The following is a 19,667-nucleotide window of genomic DNA, read 5'->3' on the forward strand; positions in this document are numbered from 1 at the left end:
TTTAAATTTTAACATCATGATACCCCTTCATACCCTAACCCTAATTATTTTCTCCTCACATTCAAACTCTGAACAAACTCAAAGTGCCTCCGTTCATCAATCAGAAGAATTTGAAGTGCATTTGGTGAAAGATTAGAGAAAAAGTGACATTCTCGATTTAATAATATAAGATTTTTTTAATAATTTATCAAATAATAAAAAATTATGATAATTTTTATCATCACTTGTGATGTAACAATAATATTGATGTAACCTTTATTTTTTTATAATTTTATTTTTATTTATTAAATTTTTAAAAAAATATATATCTTATTTTTAAATTAAATAACAATTTATAAGAAGAATATTTTAGAAAAATCCTTTGATAATAGGATAACAACTTTAAAAAAATTATTTAATTAATTAATTTTATAATTTAACAGCATAAAAATAATACTAATTTATTATTAACATGAAGAATATTTGAAAAAATATACAAAATAAATATTTTTATGTAAGATATGTTAAATTAATTAAATATAATATTAATTTTAAAAGTATTTAAATAAAATGATAATATACAATTTATTTATTACTGCAAATTAAATTCATTTATTATTTATATATAATAAATTTATTAAATATAAAAATATTTATATCTAACTATATTTAAAGTAATTAATAATATTTTATATGATAATTATAAATTATCCAAACTAAAACACTCAAAAATATCAAGGCTGCCTGCTAACCCTCGAAAAGCCATGTCATGTTTCTTTTACGCGTGTCAACTTTTCATTGGAGGCACTGTCGCGTCCCCAAAGCCATCACTATAAAACTAAACGCAAGCGTGCTTTGCTTTGTTTCTTTCAGATCCTTCATTACGCTCTCCGGTCCCTCGATCTACAAATTCCTCCGGTTCGGCACCCTCTCAATTTCGATTTACAGTAATCCATCTTGTTCACGAATCTGTATTTTCGAATGAAAATTTACTGGGTTTTTAATTATTTTATCTGAATTTAGAGCTAAGTTAAATTGTAGTTGTTTCGTTTTCTGGATCTGAGATGAAATCGATGTTGAGATTTTGCAGATTTTTTCTCGACATCCAAACCGAGTGTTTTTGTATCATCTGATTGTATTATTGGTAGATCTTTTACATGTCTGTGTATAACGGTATATTGGACAGGGATAGTACTTTAATTTTTCATGATGTTATTCGGATACTAATAATTGATGAATAAATGTCTGAAACTGATCTAGTTTGAGCGTACTAGAGATTATTTTTGGGATCCTGAGATGGGTGCATTTAAGATTCTTAGCTTGCATAATTTGGGGTTCATATGTTAGCCATTGGCATGAACTTGCTTTGCCTTTAATGCAAAGATTAGAAACGAAGACAAACATTTCATTGGAGGGTTGCTCTAAGACTCCTCTTTTTTATCCTGTTTGAATGGGAACGGATAAGATTTTAGCAACTGGGAAGGAATTTGAGGTCTTGAAGTTAGGAATAACTTGTATTTATGAACACATGTATGTATTCTTTAAATTTTGATATCCCTGAATGTGGTTTTTTAGATTTATGTAAAGGAAAGTAGTTTTCGTTTATAGTATTAAAATAATGATTATAGATTTCTGCTTTTGAAGTTAAGAATCATACAACATTATTCGGCATATGCCTTATGGATTTATCTTTATCAGAGATTTTAAATAATTCATTGAGCTTGTCATTGTTTCCAAGAAATGTTTGATTCAAGCATTATAATGGTAGTTTTCTTGTTAAGCATGAGAGTTGTAAGCAGGTAATGTTGGCTTAATGCATTAATTGATTTCTGTGCCCTTTTCAAATGGTGATGCAGGTAGTGCTGATTTAGTTTGAACCAAGTAAGATGGGAGGTGGTTTTAGGGTGCTCCATCTTGTCAGGCCTTTCCTTTCCTTTCTCCCTGAAGTTCAGAGTGCCGACAGGAAAGTTCCATTCAGAGAGAAGGTGATATACACTGTGATTTCTCTTTTCATTTTCTTGGTATGCAGTCAGCTCCCACTCTATGGCATACACTCAACAACTGGTGCAGATCCATTCTATTGGATGCGTGTTATCCTTGCTTCAAATCGTGGTACTGTCATGGAACTTGGAATTACCCCAATTGTGACATCTGGACTTGTGATGCAACTTCTTGCTGGATCAAAGATTATTGAAGTTGACAATAATGTACGCGAAGATCGTGCCCTCCTGTAAGTATTCTTTAGTGAGATTATTTAAAATTGGTGATTTTTCTTAGTAATAGTAATTTATAATTTTGTTTGCATTAGGAGATCAGTTGGTTGTTTCTGTATTAATTCACTGCTTTTGTTTTACATGTTGATTGCATTTATTACTTATTTTAAACTGGTCCAATGAGATTCTTATTGCAGCTTGTTTTATTTGTTAGTTCTTTGTCACTTAAAAGCATAAGACTTTTTATTATTTACAGTTGGGTTTAATCAGTTGTAATGCAGGCTGTACTTAATTCATGCTTGAAAAGTTCTTTGGCTTTACTTGCACTTGTCACATGTTTGTGCAACTTTCGTTTTTTTTCCCCTGATATGATGACTCTTTTCTTCCTTACAGAAATGGTGCACAGAAGTTGTTGGGTATTCTCATAGCAATTGGTGAAGCAGTTGCTTATGTTCTCTCAGGGATGTATGGTAGTGTTGGTCAACTTGGAGTAGGAAACGCCATTCTTATTATCATTCAGCTCTGCTTTGCTGGTATCATTGTGATATGTTTGGATGAACTCCTCCAGAAGGGCTATGGTCTGGGCTCTGGAATCTCCCTTTTCATAGCAACCAATATCTGGTGAGCTTTAAGTGCTTTTAATGGACTACATAATGAAAATTTAGATCTGGTTTTAGGAATTAAGAATTCTAGTTCTTCAGGTAGATGTTAATATGTCATAGGTGTGTCTCATGGATTCTACTTTGGTATGATGTATTAAAGATGCTTGTGTTCTCATGTAGGTTTTATCATTTCTTTGCAGTGAAAATATCATTTGGAAAGCATTTAGTCCTACCACCATTAACAGTGGAAGAGGAGCTGAATTTGAAGGTGCTGTTATAGCTTTATTCCATCTCTTGATAACTAGAACAGACAAGGTCCGTGCTCTTCGCGAAGCCTTTTACCGGCAGAATCTGCCTAATGTGACAAACCTGCTTGCTACAGTCTTGATTTTCTTAATCGTGATCTACTTCCAAGGGTTCCGTGTTGTTTTGCCTGTGCGGTCAAAGAATGCCCGAGGACAACAGGGTTCATATCCAATTAAATTGTTCTACACCTCAAACATGCCCATCATCTTGCAATCTGCACTCGTCTCCAACCTGTACTTCATCTCCCAGGTATTGGAGGAAAATGTTCATTTGCACAACTTAAAGTTAAAGTTTTCTGATTTCAATTTTTTAAGTCTGGCAACTTGTGTCTATACAGTTGCTGTATAGGAAATACAGTGGAAACTTTCTTGTGAATCTCTTGGGTACATGGAAGGAATCTGAATACTCTGGCCAATTTGTACCTGTGGGTGGCCTTGCATATTATATAACAGCACCATCCAGGTAATTAAAATGTTATTTTATTTTCTTACCTACTATTGCTTGCATTTGCATTTTTTAAGTTGTAACTATTTTTCACTTGACTTAGTGCTCTGTTTAGTGATACCATCAACTCTCCATTGAGAAATTACTTGTATTTTGCAGCTTAGCTGATATGGCAGCCAATCCTTTCCATGCGTTGTTCTATCTTGTGTTTATGTTGTCAGCTTGTGCACTATTTTCAAAAACATGGATTGAAGTTTCTGGATCATCTGCTAAAGATGTTGCCAAGCAACTTAAGGTAATGTCACTGGTGTTAAAGATTGTAGGGATCTTAAGAAAGTTTCATGAATTGTCTTTTTTTCTGTGTCCCCATTGGTCACTCCTCTACTATGTCATAATTGATTCTCTGAACCAAGGAAGTTCAGCATTTACTTCTTGGACCTAATTCTCCACCTCATTTATAACCTATGTCATCCTTTAAATACCTAAACTCAGTTGAAAATTGAAATGTAGTTAAACTTGAATAAAACTCATCGAGCTAATTTTTGTGCCCCTACCTCTGCTCCTGTGAATGAAGCCCCACATTTACGTGGACAATTATATACCCTAATGTAGTGCGTAAAGAATAGTAATCATCCAAGTTTGATGTGAAGTCATTGATTATTGAAACATACATCCTACATTGCAGTGTTGGAATGGACCTTGCTGTTACATCTAGTTGGCTGCTTAGGACCTGAACTTTCTAATAGGACCTGCAATGTCAAACCTGCTTAGTTTAAAGAGGGAATCTATACTTCAATTTAGTACCAGTCTGTTCAGTCATCATGACTATGAAGCACATCATCATATATCAGTTTTCTATTGATATTGTGTGTAGACTACGTGCTGAACTTTTCGCTGCATTTTTTTAGGAACAACAAATGATTATGCCTGGACATAGGGAGGCAAACTTACAGAAAGAGCTGAACCGCTATATCCCCACAGCCGCAGCATTTGGCGGTATGTGTATCGGAGCACTGACCGTGTTGGCAGATTTCATGGGGGCTATTGGTTCAGGGACTGGAATTCTGCTTGCGGTGACTATCATTTATCAGTATTTCGAGACGTTTGAGAAGGAAAGAGCCAGTGAGCTTGGCTTCTTTGGTTTTTAAGGCTATGGTGTGTTATGAGTAACTAGTGCCCGTGAGCAGTAATTTTTTGATAGAGCTGAAGATGTATGTAGGCCCCTTTTAACACAGAGGTTCAAGTTAGAATTTAGCCCTAGTTGGTGAGGAATTACAATCTGCATGCATCTCTTGAAAATGTAATGCTTGTTTTTGTTTTTTATTTCTGACTTCCCTTCTGGATCATTGGATCTACTTGAGTGTAACTCCGTTAGATCCTGGGAATCTTACTTCTTTTGAACAATACTGGGTGAAGCTTGTAAACAGACATTCAAGAAAACAGATTAGAGTTTTTAGTTACTGTTTATTTAAGTAAAATTTCAAACCCATGTCACCTTCATTTATTCAACCTTTTGTCATTAGCAATTGGAAATAAATCAATTTGCAGCCAGGTTGTGTAGCATTTTTCTTGATTTCAAGCTTGGGTCAATTTCTGGCTATTGGTTCATTACCCACCAAAACAAGGCCAATATTTGAATCAAAGTTTTAGTCATTGAACAAATATTTAATGCCATGATGAAATTGTTGACCTTTTGTTTGAATCAAGAGTCTTCCGGTAATGATCATCTAAATGACAATTTGTTAGATTGTTGCTGTGGTTTATGATATAAAAATTCAGAGAATGTAAAGAAAGGGAGACGAATCATTACATGAGCCTGGCTTTTTTAATGCAGAGACTTGTAGAGACAAAGTGTTAGAATGATGATATTCATAGGATGCCCTGGTGTGATGGGACATTGGTGGCCACTCACCTAGCCATTGAAAGAAAGAAAGAACGAAAGAAATAGAAAGGCTGGTAATTTCTGTTGCTAATTGATTAACAGTTGGAAGTTTATTTTATTATTTAGAGGCGACAGAGGCCATGGCTGTCTTCTACTTCAACAAATGGCCTTAAGAGGCCCTGAAAAGTTGCTTACAGAGAGTTGACCCTATTATCATCATATTCACTACCAACAAGAAAGCTTTGACATTGTAAGTAATACATGTATCTCATTTTGCTTTTGAAATTCTCTGCCCCCATCTTCATCTTCGCCCTCAACTTTTCAAATAGCTAACATGGCTGGACATCCTTTTGAGAAGAAGGGCCTGTGACAAGTGAAGTTAAAAGATGTGTTTAAAAAGATAAAGCAAAAACTGACTGAATCTAATTATTTTTATCAATTTTTTATTGAATTGAAATATTTAGAATGTTTTTTTTTTTAAATTGAATAATAGGCCAAAAGAATATTTTCCACCCAGTCATCGGTTATTTTAACAGTGAATCTCATTAAAAAGGAAAGGTGATTATTTTGCATAAAATATTTTTTTCTTTATTTTTTATATTTTTTCTTTTAAAAAAATTTAAGGGATATATTATAAGTTTTACAAATATTAGGGATATTAAAAAAAATTCAAAGGTTTTTTATAAATTCAAAAAGTTTTAAAGTATTTTTAAAATGTTAATATATTTTTCAATAGTTTAAAAAATGATACATTCTAAAAAATAGATTAAAATATAATATTTTTCTATTTATTAAAATATTAATATTTTTAAGAGTTTAATAATAAATTTTTAATAATTGATATTTATATTAAATATTAATAATAATTTTATGATTTAAATAAAAAGGTAAAATACTCTTTCTAAAAAAAATTAAAGAGATTCATTAAAAAATCTATAATTATTTTAACTTTTTAAGTTAAATTTAAAAATTCATTGAAAGGTGAGGAACCATCTCCTTGATAAGTTTAACAATTGACCCATTTTCATTATAAAATTCTATAATTATTTTACTTATAAAAATTTAAAAAATAATACTATACATATATATTTTTATATATAATTTAAGTATATAAATAAATTATTAACATATAATTAGATATTTTTATTTTTAATTTAAAATAATCTTATTATATAATAATATATTATCTGTATATTTTGGAAGCCTTCAAATAGGAAACTTTATGTTAAAATAGCGCCATCAACTTTGACTTCGGGGCAAATATTGCTTAGTCAAATATTATCATAAAATATTAAATTAGAACATTAAATCTTGTATTTTCCTCATTGGTTTTCATGTCATTTTCAATGGAGTATTTCAATATTTGATTGAGTGTGAGAGAAAATGACAATTAAGCAAATTATTAACATAATTTGCTTGTGATAATTAATTAAACATGTTTGGCTTAAATTTCTAGGGCCCTCCATGAATCATATTCATATAATAAACATTAAATCCTGCATTATTCAAGATTTCTAGGGCCCCCAGTTGAATTGAAAGGTTGCTTTGTTGTTTCCTTTTCATAGGGAATTATAATTATATTATATATCTTAAACCCATTTGACATTTCTTGCTGTATGCCAAGTCAATTATTTTGATTTTTCTTACTTCCTTAAAATTTACTTCATTGTTTTTTATATTATTAATATTATTTTATTTATTTAGGTTATAAAATAGTATAATACTAAAAAATAATTTGATTATCATCTCTATCTTAAATAAATAAATATCGATAATATCACAATTTATCATTATTTATTAACTTTTAAGATAAAAATATCTTTATTTTTAATTAATATAAAAATATTTTAAAATAATTATACTAATAATATTTTAATCAAATAATACTTTAATATTTTTATTATTTTTAATAAAATATAATAGTTATTTATATTTATTATTAATAATAATAATTTTTATAAAATTTATTATTATAATAATATTTTATTTCCAAATCAAATGATAAAAATTCCCAAATAAGATGACATGGGTTTGAGATTTATCAAAATATATTAAAATTAAACTTTTAATAAATTTTTACTAACCAAGTGTGGTAAGTTCAGCCGTAACGAGAGAATCCGCTCACATAAGGTTTTATTAAAAAGAAAAGATTTTGAAAAAAAAAAAAATCAAATAAGTCCAAGATTTAAGCGTTTGTTTTTAATGATACAATTTTTTTTGGTTAAATCGAAAATAAATAAATAAATAAATAAAATCAGTATTTGATTAAAGATTCTTACAGAGCTAAAAATCAGAAGAATGTGAACTAGAAGATGCCAGCTGGATGTCTCGGTACCCGAAGAATCAGCGATCCGGTGCCCACTACGACTCACGTGTCCGACAATTACATCTCTCGTCTCGCTCCTTTCACACAATCTATCTCTTTTCTGACAAATCTCAACCCTCCATTTTCTAACCAACAGACCTGCAACAAGCCTCAGATTTCATCCCGCATACCCGAACTACCCTTCCCCGCCTCTTCTTGTACCACTGTCCCACCGGACAACGAACGTGTAAATCCTTTAAAAGATTAAGGGTACAAACGGAATAATAGTTTAATCGAAAACGACCCAACATAAATTTTTATATTTGACGTCCTGCTGCTACCATTTACAGATTGTGTCCTTTATCGTCATTTTCGTTCTTTCTTCGTCATCTTCCAAATTAAAAAAATAAAAAACCATTTCATTTCAGCAGCCTGTGCTTTCGTACCAATTTTGATCGGAAATTAGAAAATTGAAAATCGTCTTAAATAATTGGTTTGTTTTGAGATTATAGAAGGAAGGTGAAGGTTTTTTGTATGGTAAGCTATGGAAACTTCCTGATATAGTTTTTGGTTTTAGTTATTTCTCAGCTGTATCTTTGTTCTTGCTATTATATTTCCATATTGAGCTGTTTTTCTGTTTTGTTTTTTTTTAATGAACTGTTTTTTAAATAACGAAGGTTCGTTGTCGGTTGTTGAGTTGTTAAAGATTTGGAAACGGGAATCATATATTATTAAATTTTCATGTATTTTATGTTGTCTGTTTTAGGGATTAGGCCAGAGTTTCTGAGTCTTATGTGGTTCGTAATTCTGAATCTTATTTTTTGTTTTTAGTTTCTTCGTTGTTTCTGGTGTTTAATTTTTTAATTTTGAGTTTGGTGTTGTTTTTGATGTTTTATTAGTTTTGGTTTTGATTTGATTTGCAGGTGGTAGAGAAGAGAAATAGAAGTTGCTACTGAATTGTCAGTCGTTCGCTGTGGTGTTTTTGTCCTTGCGTTTTCTTGAGATCTACGCTAAACATGGAGTGTTGACAAGTTCAAACTTCTTCCTCTGATTGTCAAAGGTGTGCACTAATTCTCAGCTCTATTTTGTATTTAAAATGTGAATTTCTATGATCTTTCTCTTGTTTCCAACGTTATTTTGTTAGCAGTAATATCGTGAGATTAATAACTTAGAAATTGTTAAAATGAAATGACAATATATTTAATATTACCGGCTGGGTTTATTGTTGGACTAGTGTGGTAATGTTTCACCACCTTATCAGCCATTGGATTGCCTAAAAGCCAAAAGTAGTCAATCTAATGGCGTGGAAACAGGGGTGTGATATTTTTATTTTTTATGTTTTGGGTAATATCTTCCTAGCAATTAGATTAAAATGACTAGTAAAATATTAGTTATTTTAATAGTAATGGAGTTGCTATGAATATATGTAAAAGGAAATAATGAGAGTAAAGTAACTTAATGTAATATTCATCTTTTTGGAAGAACAAAAAGGCTGAGATTTCTGCCCGTTGATAACAATGATGTAATAAAAAATAGAAAGGCTCGCATCTCTAAAAATTTAATTTCAGAAGTCTTAGACATCCAACGGATATATGAAATGTGTAGTCTCCCAAGATGAGTTTTGATGAATGAATGCGCTGAGGAAAAGGACAAGTTTATAATGGTGTTGAGTCATCAAGTCCATCAGGAAAAAGAAAATCTATCCCTCTGGGGAGTACTCATTGGAGCCACGTGATTTTGCTATGAATTTAATATGTAGTAAATGATCAAATTATATATTTTCACTGTACTCTGACCCAGATTCAAAGTTTCTATTTTGTTCTGGTTATTACTGTAGGATCAGTTTGGTAACATAAAATTCTTTTGTTTAGTACTATTATTAGGCCATTCTCCTTGTGTAAATTCTACTTGGTAGCTAGGGAGGAGGCTTTTATTATGGTGGATTTTGATAATTTTCTTGGATGCTTGTTGATGACAGGGTAGTGGCAGATGCTTTAATAATATTGTGTGTGAATTTTCTGCATTAGCATCGTGCATTCACTGTTAATAATGGAACAAATGGACCCTTTACTGTCAGAAAAATTACTTTGTTTGAATTCAAAATGAACCCATAATTGTACCAGGCACCTGCCATACTGAAAAAAACAACAAATGAATAAGAATGGATGAACAAATGATTAAAGAGACCTATAACTTAAACTCCGATGCTATGCATAATTTATATTGAGAGTAATAAAATCTATATTTATATCATAACCTCATTTAATATGTGCGTTTCATTTAGTTAGCTAAATGTGGCAAATTAGATTTAATATAATATAATTCCATGTCTCTCCTTGCTGGCAAAATTCCATCTAATTTCTATTATTAAAAGTTCGTCTATGGTGGCCATAGAATTGAGATATTGAATGGTAGGAATATTTTGACACAAAAATAATAATAAGACAACAAATATGAAAGAAAGAATAGTCCAAGCTTGAAATATTACATTATTGAGAAGAATTTTTAATCTGCTCGAATACTTTCTCCCCACTTGATTCTTGTCACATAAATACAACATCTAGCGCTAGTCTTTACTTGCCTCGATTTACTGTGAAGCATTAATTAAACATTTTTCTTGTATTAATCTTTGCAGGCTCCAGCTAGCTCCTGCTTATTGATTTGGATGTCATTATTCTTCTTCTGTTAATTTTTTTCTCTTTGCCGCGTTAAAGCTTGACTCTTTTCAGTCATTGAGAGAAAGCAAGTTGTAGAGTATAAAAAGCTTGTGGAACCCAAAACGAAAAGATATTCTAATGGTGCTTTAGTGTCCATGGCCTCGGTCTAAGTGTTAAAGTATATCGTTTGCTAGCTTTTTTCTTTCATTCCTTCTACACGCTCATAATAATCATCATAACCCCATCTTTATTATCTTTGTTTTTTTTCCTTTTTAAATTTGGGATGTCTTAGAATTTTCAATAGCATCACAATCTGTAGTTTCTTCTGCAGATGGAATCTGTGAAACCTTCAGCCATGACTCCAGCCAAGAGTAAATTGGCACGTACGTTTGCTAAAGTTCTTCATATTCGAGCTGTATCTGGGGTTGCTCCGGTTGATGGAGTTAAGAAAGTTAAGCCTCAGGAGAAGGTGGTCAAAGATGATCAGAAGCCTGTTAAAAGTAAAGGTAGTTGGTCTCAGTTATTTGACAAGGATGATAAAGATGATGAAAACAAAGTGGTCATTGAAGCTCTTCTTGCAAAAATTTTTGCAACCATTTCATCAGTTAAAGCTGCGTATAGTCAATTGCAATACGCGCAGTCTCCATATGATGCCGAGGGTATTCAATCTGCTGATTGTTTGGTAGTTAAAGAGTTGAAGAATTTGTCTGAATTTAAGCAGTGTTACTTTAAGAAACAGTTTGATTTTTCCCCAGAGAAAACGTTGGTTTCTGCTGAAATTCAGGAGTTGAATAGTCTTCTAAAGACTTATGAAATCATGAGGAAGAAGTTAGAATCTCAGCTGAGGCTCAAGGACTCTGAAATCATATTTCTTAGAGAGAAGTTAGAGGAAATCAATAAACAAAACAAGTTAACAGAGAAGAGATTATATTCAAGTGGCCAGTTATCTATGCTTGATCATCTGCACTTCTCAGGGTTAAGTCCTAGTCATTTCAATGCAGTTCTTCGGCATGCTGTGAAATCTATCAGAGGCTTCGTCAGGTTAATGATTGATGAGATGAAAACTGCCGGATGGGATATTGATGCTGCAGCCAATTCAATTCAACCAAATGCGGTTTATTATAAAGCTGATCACAAATGTTTTGCATTTGAATCCTTCGTTTGCAGGGAAATGTTCAATGCTTTTCATTACCCCAATTACTCCCCAGCAAAGGAGCCGTTGCCAGAGAGAAAGAAACAACAACAGCAACAGCTGTTCTTTGAGAGATTCACAGAACTAAAGTCTGTGAAGGCAAAAGATTATCTCTCAAGGAAGTCTAAATCATCCTTTGGAAAATTTTGCCGGGTCAAGTACTTGCAAGTGATTCACCCGAAAATGGAATCATCATTTTTTGGCAATCTTAACCACAGGAACCTTGTGAATTCTGGTGAATTTCCAGATACCGGATTCTTTGCCTCATTTGCAGAAATGGCAAAACGTGTTTGGCTTCTACACTGCTTGGCCTTTTCATTTCAGCCTGAGGCCTCAATCTTTCAAGTAAACAAAGGGACTCGATTCTCGGAAGTCTACATGGAAAGCTTAGATGATGAAGCCTTCCTTCCATCAAACAACACACAAGAATCCGACCCTCGAGTCGCTTTCACAGTTGTTCCAGGCTTTAGGATCGGTAAAACTGTTCTACAGTGCCAGGTTTATCTCTCCCAATTTCAAACTAATCACAACCACTAATCACGATTGGACCACATCCTAAAACATTGATTGACTGGAAGGCCATCCTCCTGGGAAAAAACTTGGATGTGGGCAATGCACATGTATCCATCGAATGAGTCAGCAACGCATGAGCAAAAATGACATATAATGCATCCTCATTGGTCGGATACGTTGCACCGTCGGCATCCAAGATTTTCTCAAAGTTCTGATTTTTCTTTCAAAAAGTAAAGATCAGACAAATGGGTTGCCTGGTCGATTAGTGTGTTGTGGGGACTCTAAGATGGATTTTGTCCTTTATCTATGTGGCCAATTTGAAAAGAAAACCGCGTAGACTGAATGAGTCATTTTAGCTTATATGATGTAATGGGACTTCCTGCCAAAATTTTGTTGATATTAGGCCAATGACAGAGGGATGTTAGCTGTTTTGCATCATTACTTTATAATTGTATTGATGTTTGTAATGTACATATTGATTTATTTAATATTTATATATCCTAGGTGGGAATTTCAATTATTTTATGTATTATAATTTTTGTGTAATATATGCTTTCTTTGGATGCTTTGCCATGTATTGCCAGAAAGAGGCCTCTCAACCTCTCTTTTTCCTTTTTTGGGGGGTTTGGGAATATTAATTAAAATAGTCCCGGACAACCTAACTGGGATAAAATTAAATTAAAAAATAATTACATTTATATAATAAAAATAAAATTGGGCGTATATGTATATAAAAGCAAAAAATATATATTTGGGTTAATATCCCAATTTGTGGACTAGATTTAGATGACGTTGTCTCCTTTTATAAAAGAACAAATCATAGATTTGTAAATTTCATCTGTTAGATATGATATTTTTATTTATTATTATTATTTGCATATTTTGGCTCCCTCTGTGGTCTTCCGGGAGAGGGCCATTTGAGGCTGATGGAAGAAAATATGGACATAAACGTGCATGCAATTGCAGAAGTTTGACATTATTAAAGCAGTTTGGGTCCCAAAGTGGCACCGGCTTTATTTAATTCGGTCGGTCATGGAGAGGCTTGTGATGTGAAGCCAAAATTTCAACACGTCTTCTTGGGATTGCAATAACAAATCTTTCGATGAGTGATGAACTTACATTTTCCCACCTTCATTTTAGTGAATGAAGTTTGCGAATCTATTTTTTAAAACTTGTAACGTTCTAACCTTTCTAAATTCCAAACATTAAGGATCAATGGATATGTTGGTCATTTACCACAATGTATATATGTTGTTACAACAACATGCTTTTAAATACACATATTATATGTTATCATATAATCGAATGTTACTTTATTATTAATTTAAAATTATCTAATCGTTTGATAATATACATTAAATATATAACTATTTATGTTTTTAATAAGAGTACGTATGTATAGTCTTATTAATGGTCTTAAGTTAATCTTAAACTAAACCCTAATCTCATTCTTAAAGAATATATATATATATTAAAAAAAGAATAATATGATATAAATAAAACATTATAACGTAAGTATTAAAAAAATAAATTAACCTTCAATTTAGATAAAAACTAATGGTTGTGTTGTGGTTTAATTCATCTTCCAAATGAAATTAATATAAACCCTTTATGTAGTGACATAAAATTATAAATAACTTCCTTTCTTTCAGGTAGCAATGAGAGATAAATGAAACATTAGAAAACCTTTTATGGGCCTATTCATTGGGCTTTAATTCACTACTGGACCAATTATCTGTATCTATTTTAAAAGACCATTATTCTAACCAGCTCCCCACAAAAGCCTGGCAGGTGAAGATTATTGTAGACGGTATAGAGTAGTTACTGATTAATTATGAAAATGATAAGATGAAATAAAAAATTATATGTATATACAAATCTTATTAACATATTTATACAAACTAAAGTAATAATATACGATTAGATGATACGATTGTTTATTTTTTTCCCGTCAAAATCACACAACCCATGTTTCCACATTAAATTAAATAGATAAATTAATAAAATTATTTATATATATATATATATATATATATATATATATATATATATATATATATATATAATATTATTTTGAAAAATATTAGCGTATACTTGATAACACATCTCATTTGGTAAAATACATTAATTTGTATAGATAAATTAATAAAAAAAAGTTAGTAAGTATATATTATTCTAAGAATAATGATAATATTATGCTAACTTTTTTTTTAATACAAACTTATATTTATTGGTGTGTATTAATGTAATTAAAGGATGTAATTATTTTTTTTATATTTAATTAAAAAATTAATAAATGTAATATTATTGTAAAAATAAGAATCACGGCTTATGGCCAATTCCAAGACTTGGACCTGATGAATCCAGAACTTTGTCGCGTGCGTCCATTATATCAACCTCTCGTTCGTAGGCAATTTATGTTCGAACTTTCCACCAGGAGGTGTTTCAGTGCCCTTAATTATCAAAGGCACTAACCAGATTGTCCTCCAGGGCAAGGGCCTTTATTTTCTCCAAGCTCAGGACCCTTCTTGCTTCCCACAGATGGTATATACAAGATGGTAATCACAAGAACGAAGGTATTAAGTAGTAAGCTGATTCACGCTTGCTAGTGTCATCAACTCGATGGGACTGAAATTGCAGGAATTATTTGAGAGTAACTTGCTGGAGTGTCATTCTGAATGTTGAGTTTGGTACGTAAGATCTTTCTGCTTACAGAATTTTATCCTCTTCTATATATATTTCCATGGCTGAAGGCCACTTGATATGGAGCAATATAATAAAACTAACACATATCTAGGGCATGCAGCTACAAAAATTGTAAGAACAATGTTAACTGCGATTAGCTGTTAATCAGATAAACCCATCAGCTAGAGTCAAATTTACTTCTTCTGTGCAGCAAGTTTAAGTAACTACGAAAAATAGGAAACTATGGATGCCATTTGTAGTTGCTCTGGGGCCACCCAGAATTTAGATTATATTCAGTGGATCTACTATTTGCCACTTGAAAGCAGAAGAGCCTAGGTAATGCATTTATCATTTGTGTCGATTGCGTGTATGGCTTTACTGATTGCCGGCAAGCCCTGGAACTGACGTTAAAAAAAGGTGCATAATTTAGTGGACACCATCGAGTTGATTGACGACTGAGGAATTTAGAATAGTGAGGTCAAAACATTATGGGTCGTTTAGTTTGTGATAAAAAAAAAAAGGCCAAACGACTATTTCCCACTCAAGGTATGCTGCAATCTCAAGTTTTTACTATTTAACTATAAAAATATCAAATACCTATTCATGAACAGTTAAAATTAACAGTGGTAAGGGTAAAATCATCATTTTCTCTATAATATTAAAAAATAAAATAAAATATAATATATTTTTACCCCTCTAAACTTTTAAAACTAAAATTTTCCCTCAACCTAAGTTTTAAAAAATGACAGTTTCACCATAGAGTTTAGTTTTGAAATCTCCGGCTCTATTGCCAACGGCCTCTCTCTCCCGAAGCATCCTCTCCTTCCGGCAATCTCTTTCCGTACGAAGTTCTTCGTCTCCCAAGGCTTCTCCGACGTCGATCGGGCATCCAAATGGGAGGAAAGAGATCGTCGGAAGGAGAGGATGCTTCGGGAGGGAGAGGCCGTCGGCAATGGAGTCGGAGATTTCAAAACTAAACCCTAGGGTGAAACTGCCATTTTTTAAAACTTAGGTTGGGGGAAAATTTTAGTTTTTAACGTTTAGGGGGACAAAAAGAGATAAAAATTTTAGGCGTTAGAGTTCTGTTAAATTTAACCGGTCATGGGTGGGTAAACGGTATTTCCATAGTTAAAGGGTGGAAACTTGATATTGCAGCATACCTTGGGTGGGAAATAGTCGTTTGGCCTAAAAAAAAAATTGTTTTGGTTATTATTTGTATTATCTTATTTAGTTTGTTAATAATAAAAGATTATTAATGATAGTATGATAGATAATATAGATGATAATTTAATTATTACCCCCATATTAAGTATTAAAAAATTAGTAAAGTATTTTTAATTTTATTATAATTTTATTCTTATTTATTAATTTTTTTTAAAAATATTTAAGTAATATTATTTTATTACTTTCTATCTAATACAATAATTATTTATACTTAATTATTTTTATTAAATACAATAATAATTTATATTCATTAATCTTCAAACTAATTTATCTTTACAGTAATATTTTATGTTGATAACAAAATATTATTAAACCAAATGCAACTTATAAGCATCTTTTTGACACTTTCGTGATTGTTTCTTGCCGTGATTGAAATTAATAAGAAATTATCACTGTGTAAAATGGTAGCCATATCAACATGGGTGCTGCCCATGTGGAATTAAAAGGAAGTCTAACAGTTAGGGCTGGATTCAAACTGAGTCAAGCTCAAACTCGGTTCGGTTCATATATAGTTAAACTTGAGCTTGTCGAACTCGTGAAAGCCAAACTCGAAATCGGTCTGAATTCTGCTCGACTTGTTTTTCGTTATTAAAACGATATTGTTTTAATACATATTGATCGAAACGATGTCGTTTTGTATCAAAATTTTTAATTAGAAAATCTAGCGAGTAGCTCGAGCTCGAACTCTGTTAGGACCGGCTCGTTTTGAGCTTGATCGAGCCGAGTTTGAGCTCAAACTCGAATTAACTCGATTCGAATCTAACCCTACTAATAGTTTGATCTCTCTCTACCTTTTCTTCGATTAGGAGGTCACGGAGAAACAAAAATGAATGTGAAGCTTAGTTTAAAACAGTTCACTCACAGTAATAACTTGCCCATATGATGTTTCCTTCAGGATTTTTTAATAATACTGAAAAATGTAAAACAAGAAGAATTATCTTTCATGAATTGACAAGCCTATGTGAAAAACAAAATGCGAAGATCCGGTTGTATATTTTGCAAACAAAATTTTAACCCATTTTGAATGGTGAAATATATTGACTCTTTATAGGATACAAGAAAAGATGAGAATATTTGGACAAGAAATATCAATGCTAAAAAACCTAGAGTATTCTGAAGATTGAAGGTTATTTCTCACGTATTATAGAAAAGATTAAAAAACAAAGACAATTAAATGGATCTTGATTGTTATTGTCGCCTGAGTTGTGTGGATAGAGATAATGAGTGAACTCAATGAGCTGTTCAACAAAGATGAGGAAAAAACTCAGATTGCAAAGATTCAGGGTTTTTTCTTTTTAATTTCACATTTTCTGATGTTTTGTACACATGACAGGCTTATACGGTTAATTTTTTAAGGAAATCAAAATGAAACTTTTACCTTTACATCATCAAATTTTCCTTAGCTGGGTGGGCGGAAAGATGTTCAGAAAGAGTAGTATTCAAGGTTTTAATCATCAAAAAATCTTGGTGCCCACTAAATCAAGGAAGTTCTAACGTCTGCCCCAGTTTCAATTTGCAATTTGTAAAGCCATACACGCAATCGACATAAATGGATTAATGACAGATAGCACTACTGTTTTCAAGTGGCTTTCTACAAATAGTGGATCCATTGAACAAAAAGTGAAGCCGGCCTCCCAGTTGCAAATAGCGCCCCTTATTAGCGTAGTCACCTAAATTTTCTGCAGGCATATAACCCATCGGAAAAAGTTAAAATTTGTGTTAATTTTCATTGTTTTGCTCAATATCAAGTGGCCTGCAGGCTGCAGCCATGGAAATATATAGAAGAGGCAGAAACAGATATGAAAATCTGTATGAAGATCGAGAAAGACAACTGTGATAACCTTCAGTTTCTGTTAACTTAGAAAAAAATTCTCTCAGCACTCTGATATTGGGAGGTTATATAACTGAAGGTCAATGCATGCAAGAAATCCCTTCAGCTTAGTTCTAATGTACCTAACTCAACATTCAGAATGACACTCCAGCAAGTTACTAAACTCTAAACACAAAAATTCTCTCAGCCGAACTACTTTGACCTTCTCTCCTCCTCCCTCATATATATAGCTCGCAATACTTGGCCAGTGTAACTCACCTCACTACTTTAATTGCCTTCTCTGCAAATTAGTATACTGCCCACAATTTGTCTTCAACCATTTTCCATGGCCTCTGTGAGCAAAACTTTACTTTTCTTTGTTCTTGTGATCACTATCCCCTTCTATATGCCCTCTTTGGAAGGAAGAAAGGTGTTGACCCTGAAGGACAATATGGGTTCAAGTGCCTTTTATAAGGGCACCACAACACCTACTTGGGGAAATTTTGACTATGCAAAGGAGAGTTCGATGTCGAAGGACATTTTCCAGGATGATCAAGGCGATAATCTGAACAGATCAGTTCCAAGTCCAGGAACTGGCAATTTTCCATAATTTGCTGCAATATAATTACCTATATAATTGTTTAATAACTGTGTCGTCACTTGGTGCTTTAAGAGTGTGTTATTTTTGAGTTGTTCTGTTGAATTCAATTGAGTCTAGCCAGTTAAGAGAGTGCTATGTTGTCAGCCTCTTGCATGCAAGTGCACCATTGATCAAGCATTTAAAATATTCTTGTATATTTTCAGATTGTGAAATAATACACGCTAGCTGCTATATGTGGCTAGCTACTATTTTAATTTTGTTCTATTTTGTTACATTTTAGCACAATCTCAATTCCTTTTCTTCTATATATATATATATGTAACACAAATGTTTCTCCTATAAAGAAGTTGATGGAAATTTGCAAAATTGTAACCTAGAGAAGATTTGACAGGAAAGATTTAGAAAATTCCTCCAATTGGAGGCACAACAGGAAGACCTTGACTGAAATAGCTACCAACTTTAAGGCCGGCAGGCAATGCCACCCACCAAAAGAAGTATACAGGGAGAAATGTTATTAATGAATTGATGAGTTCGATAAAAGATGAAATCTCAATTTTTTTCAAATCCTGGTCAGTTTGTTGTCCTTGACTTACCTATATAATAAACTAATTCAACTTCACTTGGCCGGCCTTCAATATCCAAGCATTTTCGATGGTTCATCTTTATAAAATAAGGTCAGCTGATTTGACTTCTTACGCTGAATGCATTCATTGTGAATATAAATAGCCATGCCCATGTCGGAGAGCTCTCAAAGTGAAATTAACAAGAAAAGCATGGCTATTGATGTTCTACAATATAGATATCATGTGTTCGTATTGCTCTTTGTTCATGCTTTAAATCCCATTTTTGCAGGAAAAACATCAGCAACTCTCAATACTTCATGGACCAACAAATATGGTACAAAAGGAACATTAACATTCTCAGATTCTTCTGTAATCAGACCCATTTTATCTGTGGAGATTTCTAGCCAACCAGACTTGAGTTTTGGCTTTTTCAGAAACTCAACTTCCAATATCTTTCATCTCGCCATTGCAAAATTTCTCAGAGAGGACCTAGACAATGGTCTTCCGCCGCTTATCATCTGGACTGCCAATGCAGGTTCTCTGGTTCAAGAGAATGCTACTCTGGAGCTAACTGTTTGTTGAGATTTGATGTTAAAAGATGGAGATGGTCATCCACTTTGGTCATCCAACACCTCCGGCAGAAAAGTCACAAACATGGTTTTAGGCAGCGATGGAAACCTGAAACTTGTTA

At 32.5% G+C, this 19,667-nt stretch overlaps 2 protein-coding genes across 8 annotated transcripts; both read left to right on the forward strand.

Moving 5' to 3' along the window:
- The first annotated feature begins 769 nt into the window (after window positions 1-769).
- LOC123223891 (protein transport protein Sec61 subunit alpha-like) lies at window positions 770-5,031 on the forward strand. Of its 3 annotated transcripts, none has more exons than XM_044647363.1 (7): window positions 770-897; window positions 1,836-2,209; window positions 2,586-2,813; window positions 2,995-3,349; window positions 3,438-3,562; window positions 3,704-3,839; window positions 4,453-5,031. In XM_044647363.1, exons 2-7 carry the CDS (start codon window positions 1,866-1,868, stop codon window positions 4,690-4,692), a joined length of 1,428 nt encoding a protein of 475 aa, XP_044503298.1. In that variant the 5' UTR covers window positions 770-897; window positions 1,836-1,865; the 3' UTR covers window positions 4,693-5,031. The 3 variants fall into 3 exon arrangements, with proteins under 3 accessions (XP_044503298.1, XP_044503290.1, XP_044503306.1); XM_044647355.1 differs by having other exon boundaries at window positions 802-926; XM_044647371.1 differs by having other exon boundaries at window positions 878-894; window positions 1,834-2,209.
- A 3,043-nt stretch (window positions 5,032-8,074) lies between these two features.
- Window positions 8,075-12,613, forward strand: LOC123227541 (protein GRAVITROPIC IN THE LIGHT 1). 5 transcript variants are annotated; one of them, XM_044652568.1, is made up of 5 exons: window positions 8,075-8,268; window positions 8,498-8,528; window positions 8,655-8,791; window positions 10,367-10,566; window positions 10,708-12,613. In XM_044652568.1, exon 5 carries the CDS (start codon window positions 10,720-10,722, stop codon window positions 12,115-12,117), a length of 1,398 nt encoding a protein of 465 aa, XP_044508503.1. In that variant the 5' UTR covers window positions 8,075-8,268; window positions 8,498-8,528; window positions 8,655-8,791; window positions 10,367-10,566; window positions 10,708-10,719; the 3' UTR covers window positions 12,118-12,613. The 5 variants fall into 5 exon arrangements, with proteins under 5 accessions (XP_044508503.1, XP_044508495.1, XP_044508511.1 ...); XM_044652560.1 differs by having other exon boundaries at window positions 10,720-12,613; XM_044652576.1 differs by lacking the exon at window positions 10,367-10,566.
- Window positions 12,614-19,667: the final 7,054 nt, after the last annotated feature.

This window comes from Mangifera indica, chromosome 1 (assembly GCF_011075055.1).
Source record: "Mangifera indica cultivar Alphonso chromosome 1, CATAS_Mindica_2.1, whole genome shotgun sequence".
Taxonomy (NCBI): domain Eukaryota; kingdom Viridiplantae; phylum Streptophyta; class Magnoliopsida; order Sapindales; family Anacardiaceae; genus Mangifera; species Mangifera indica.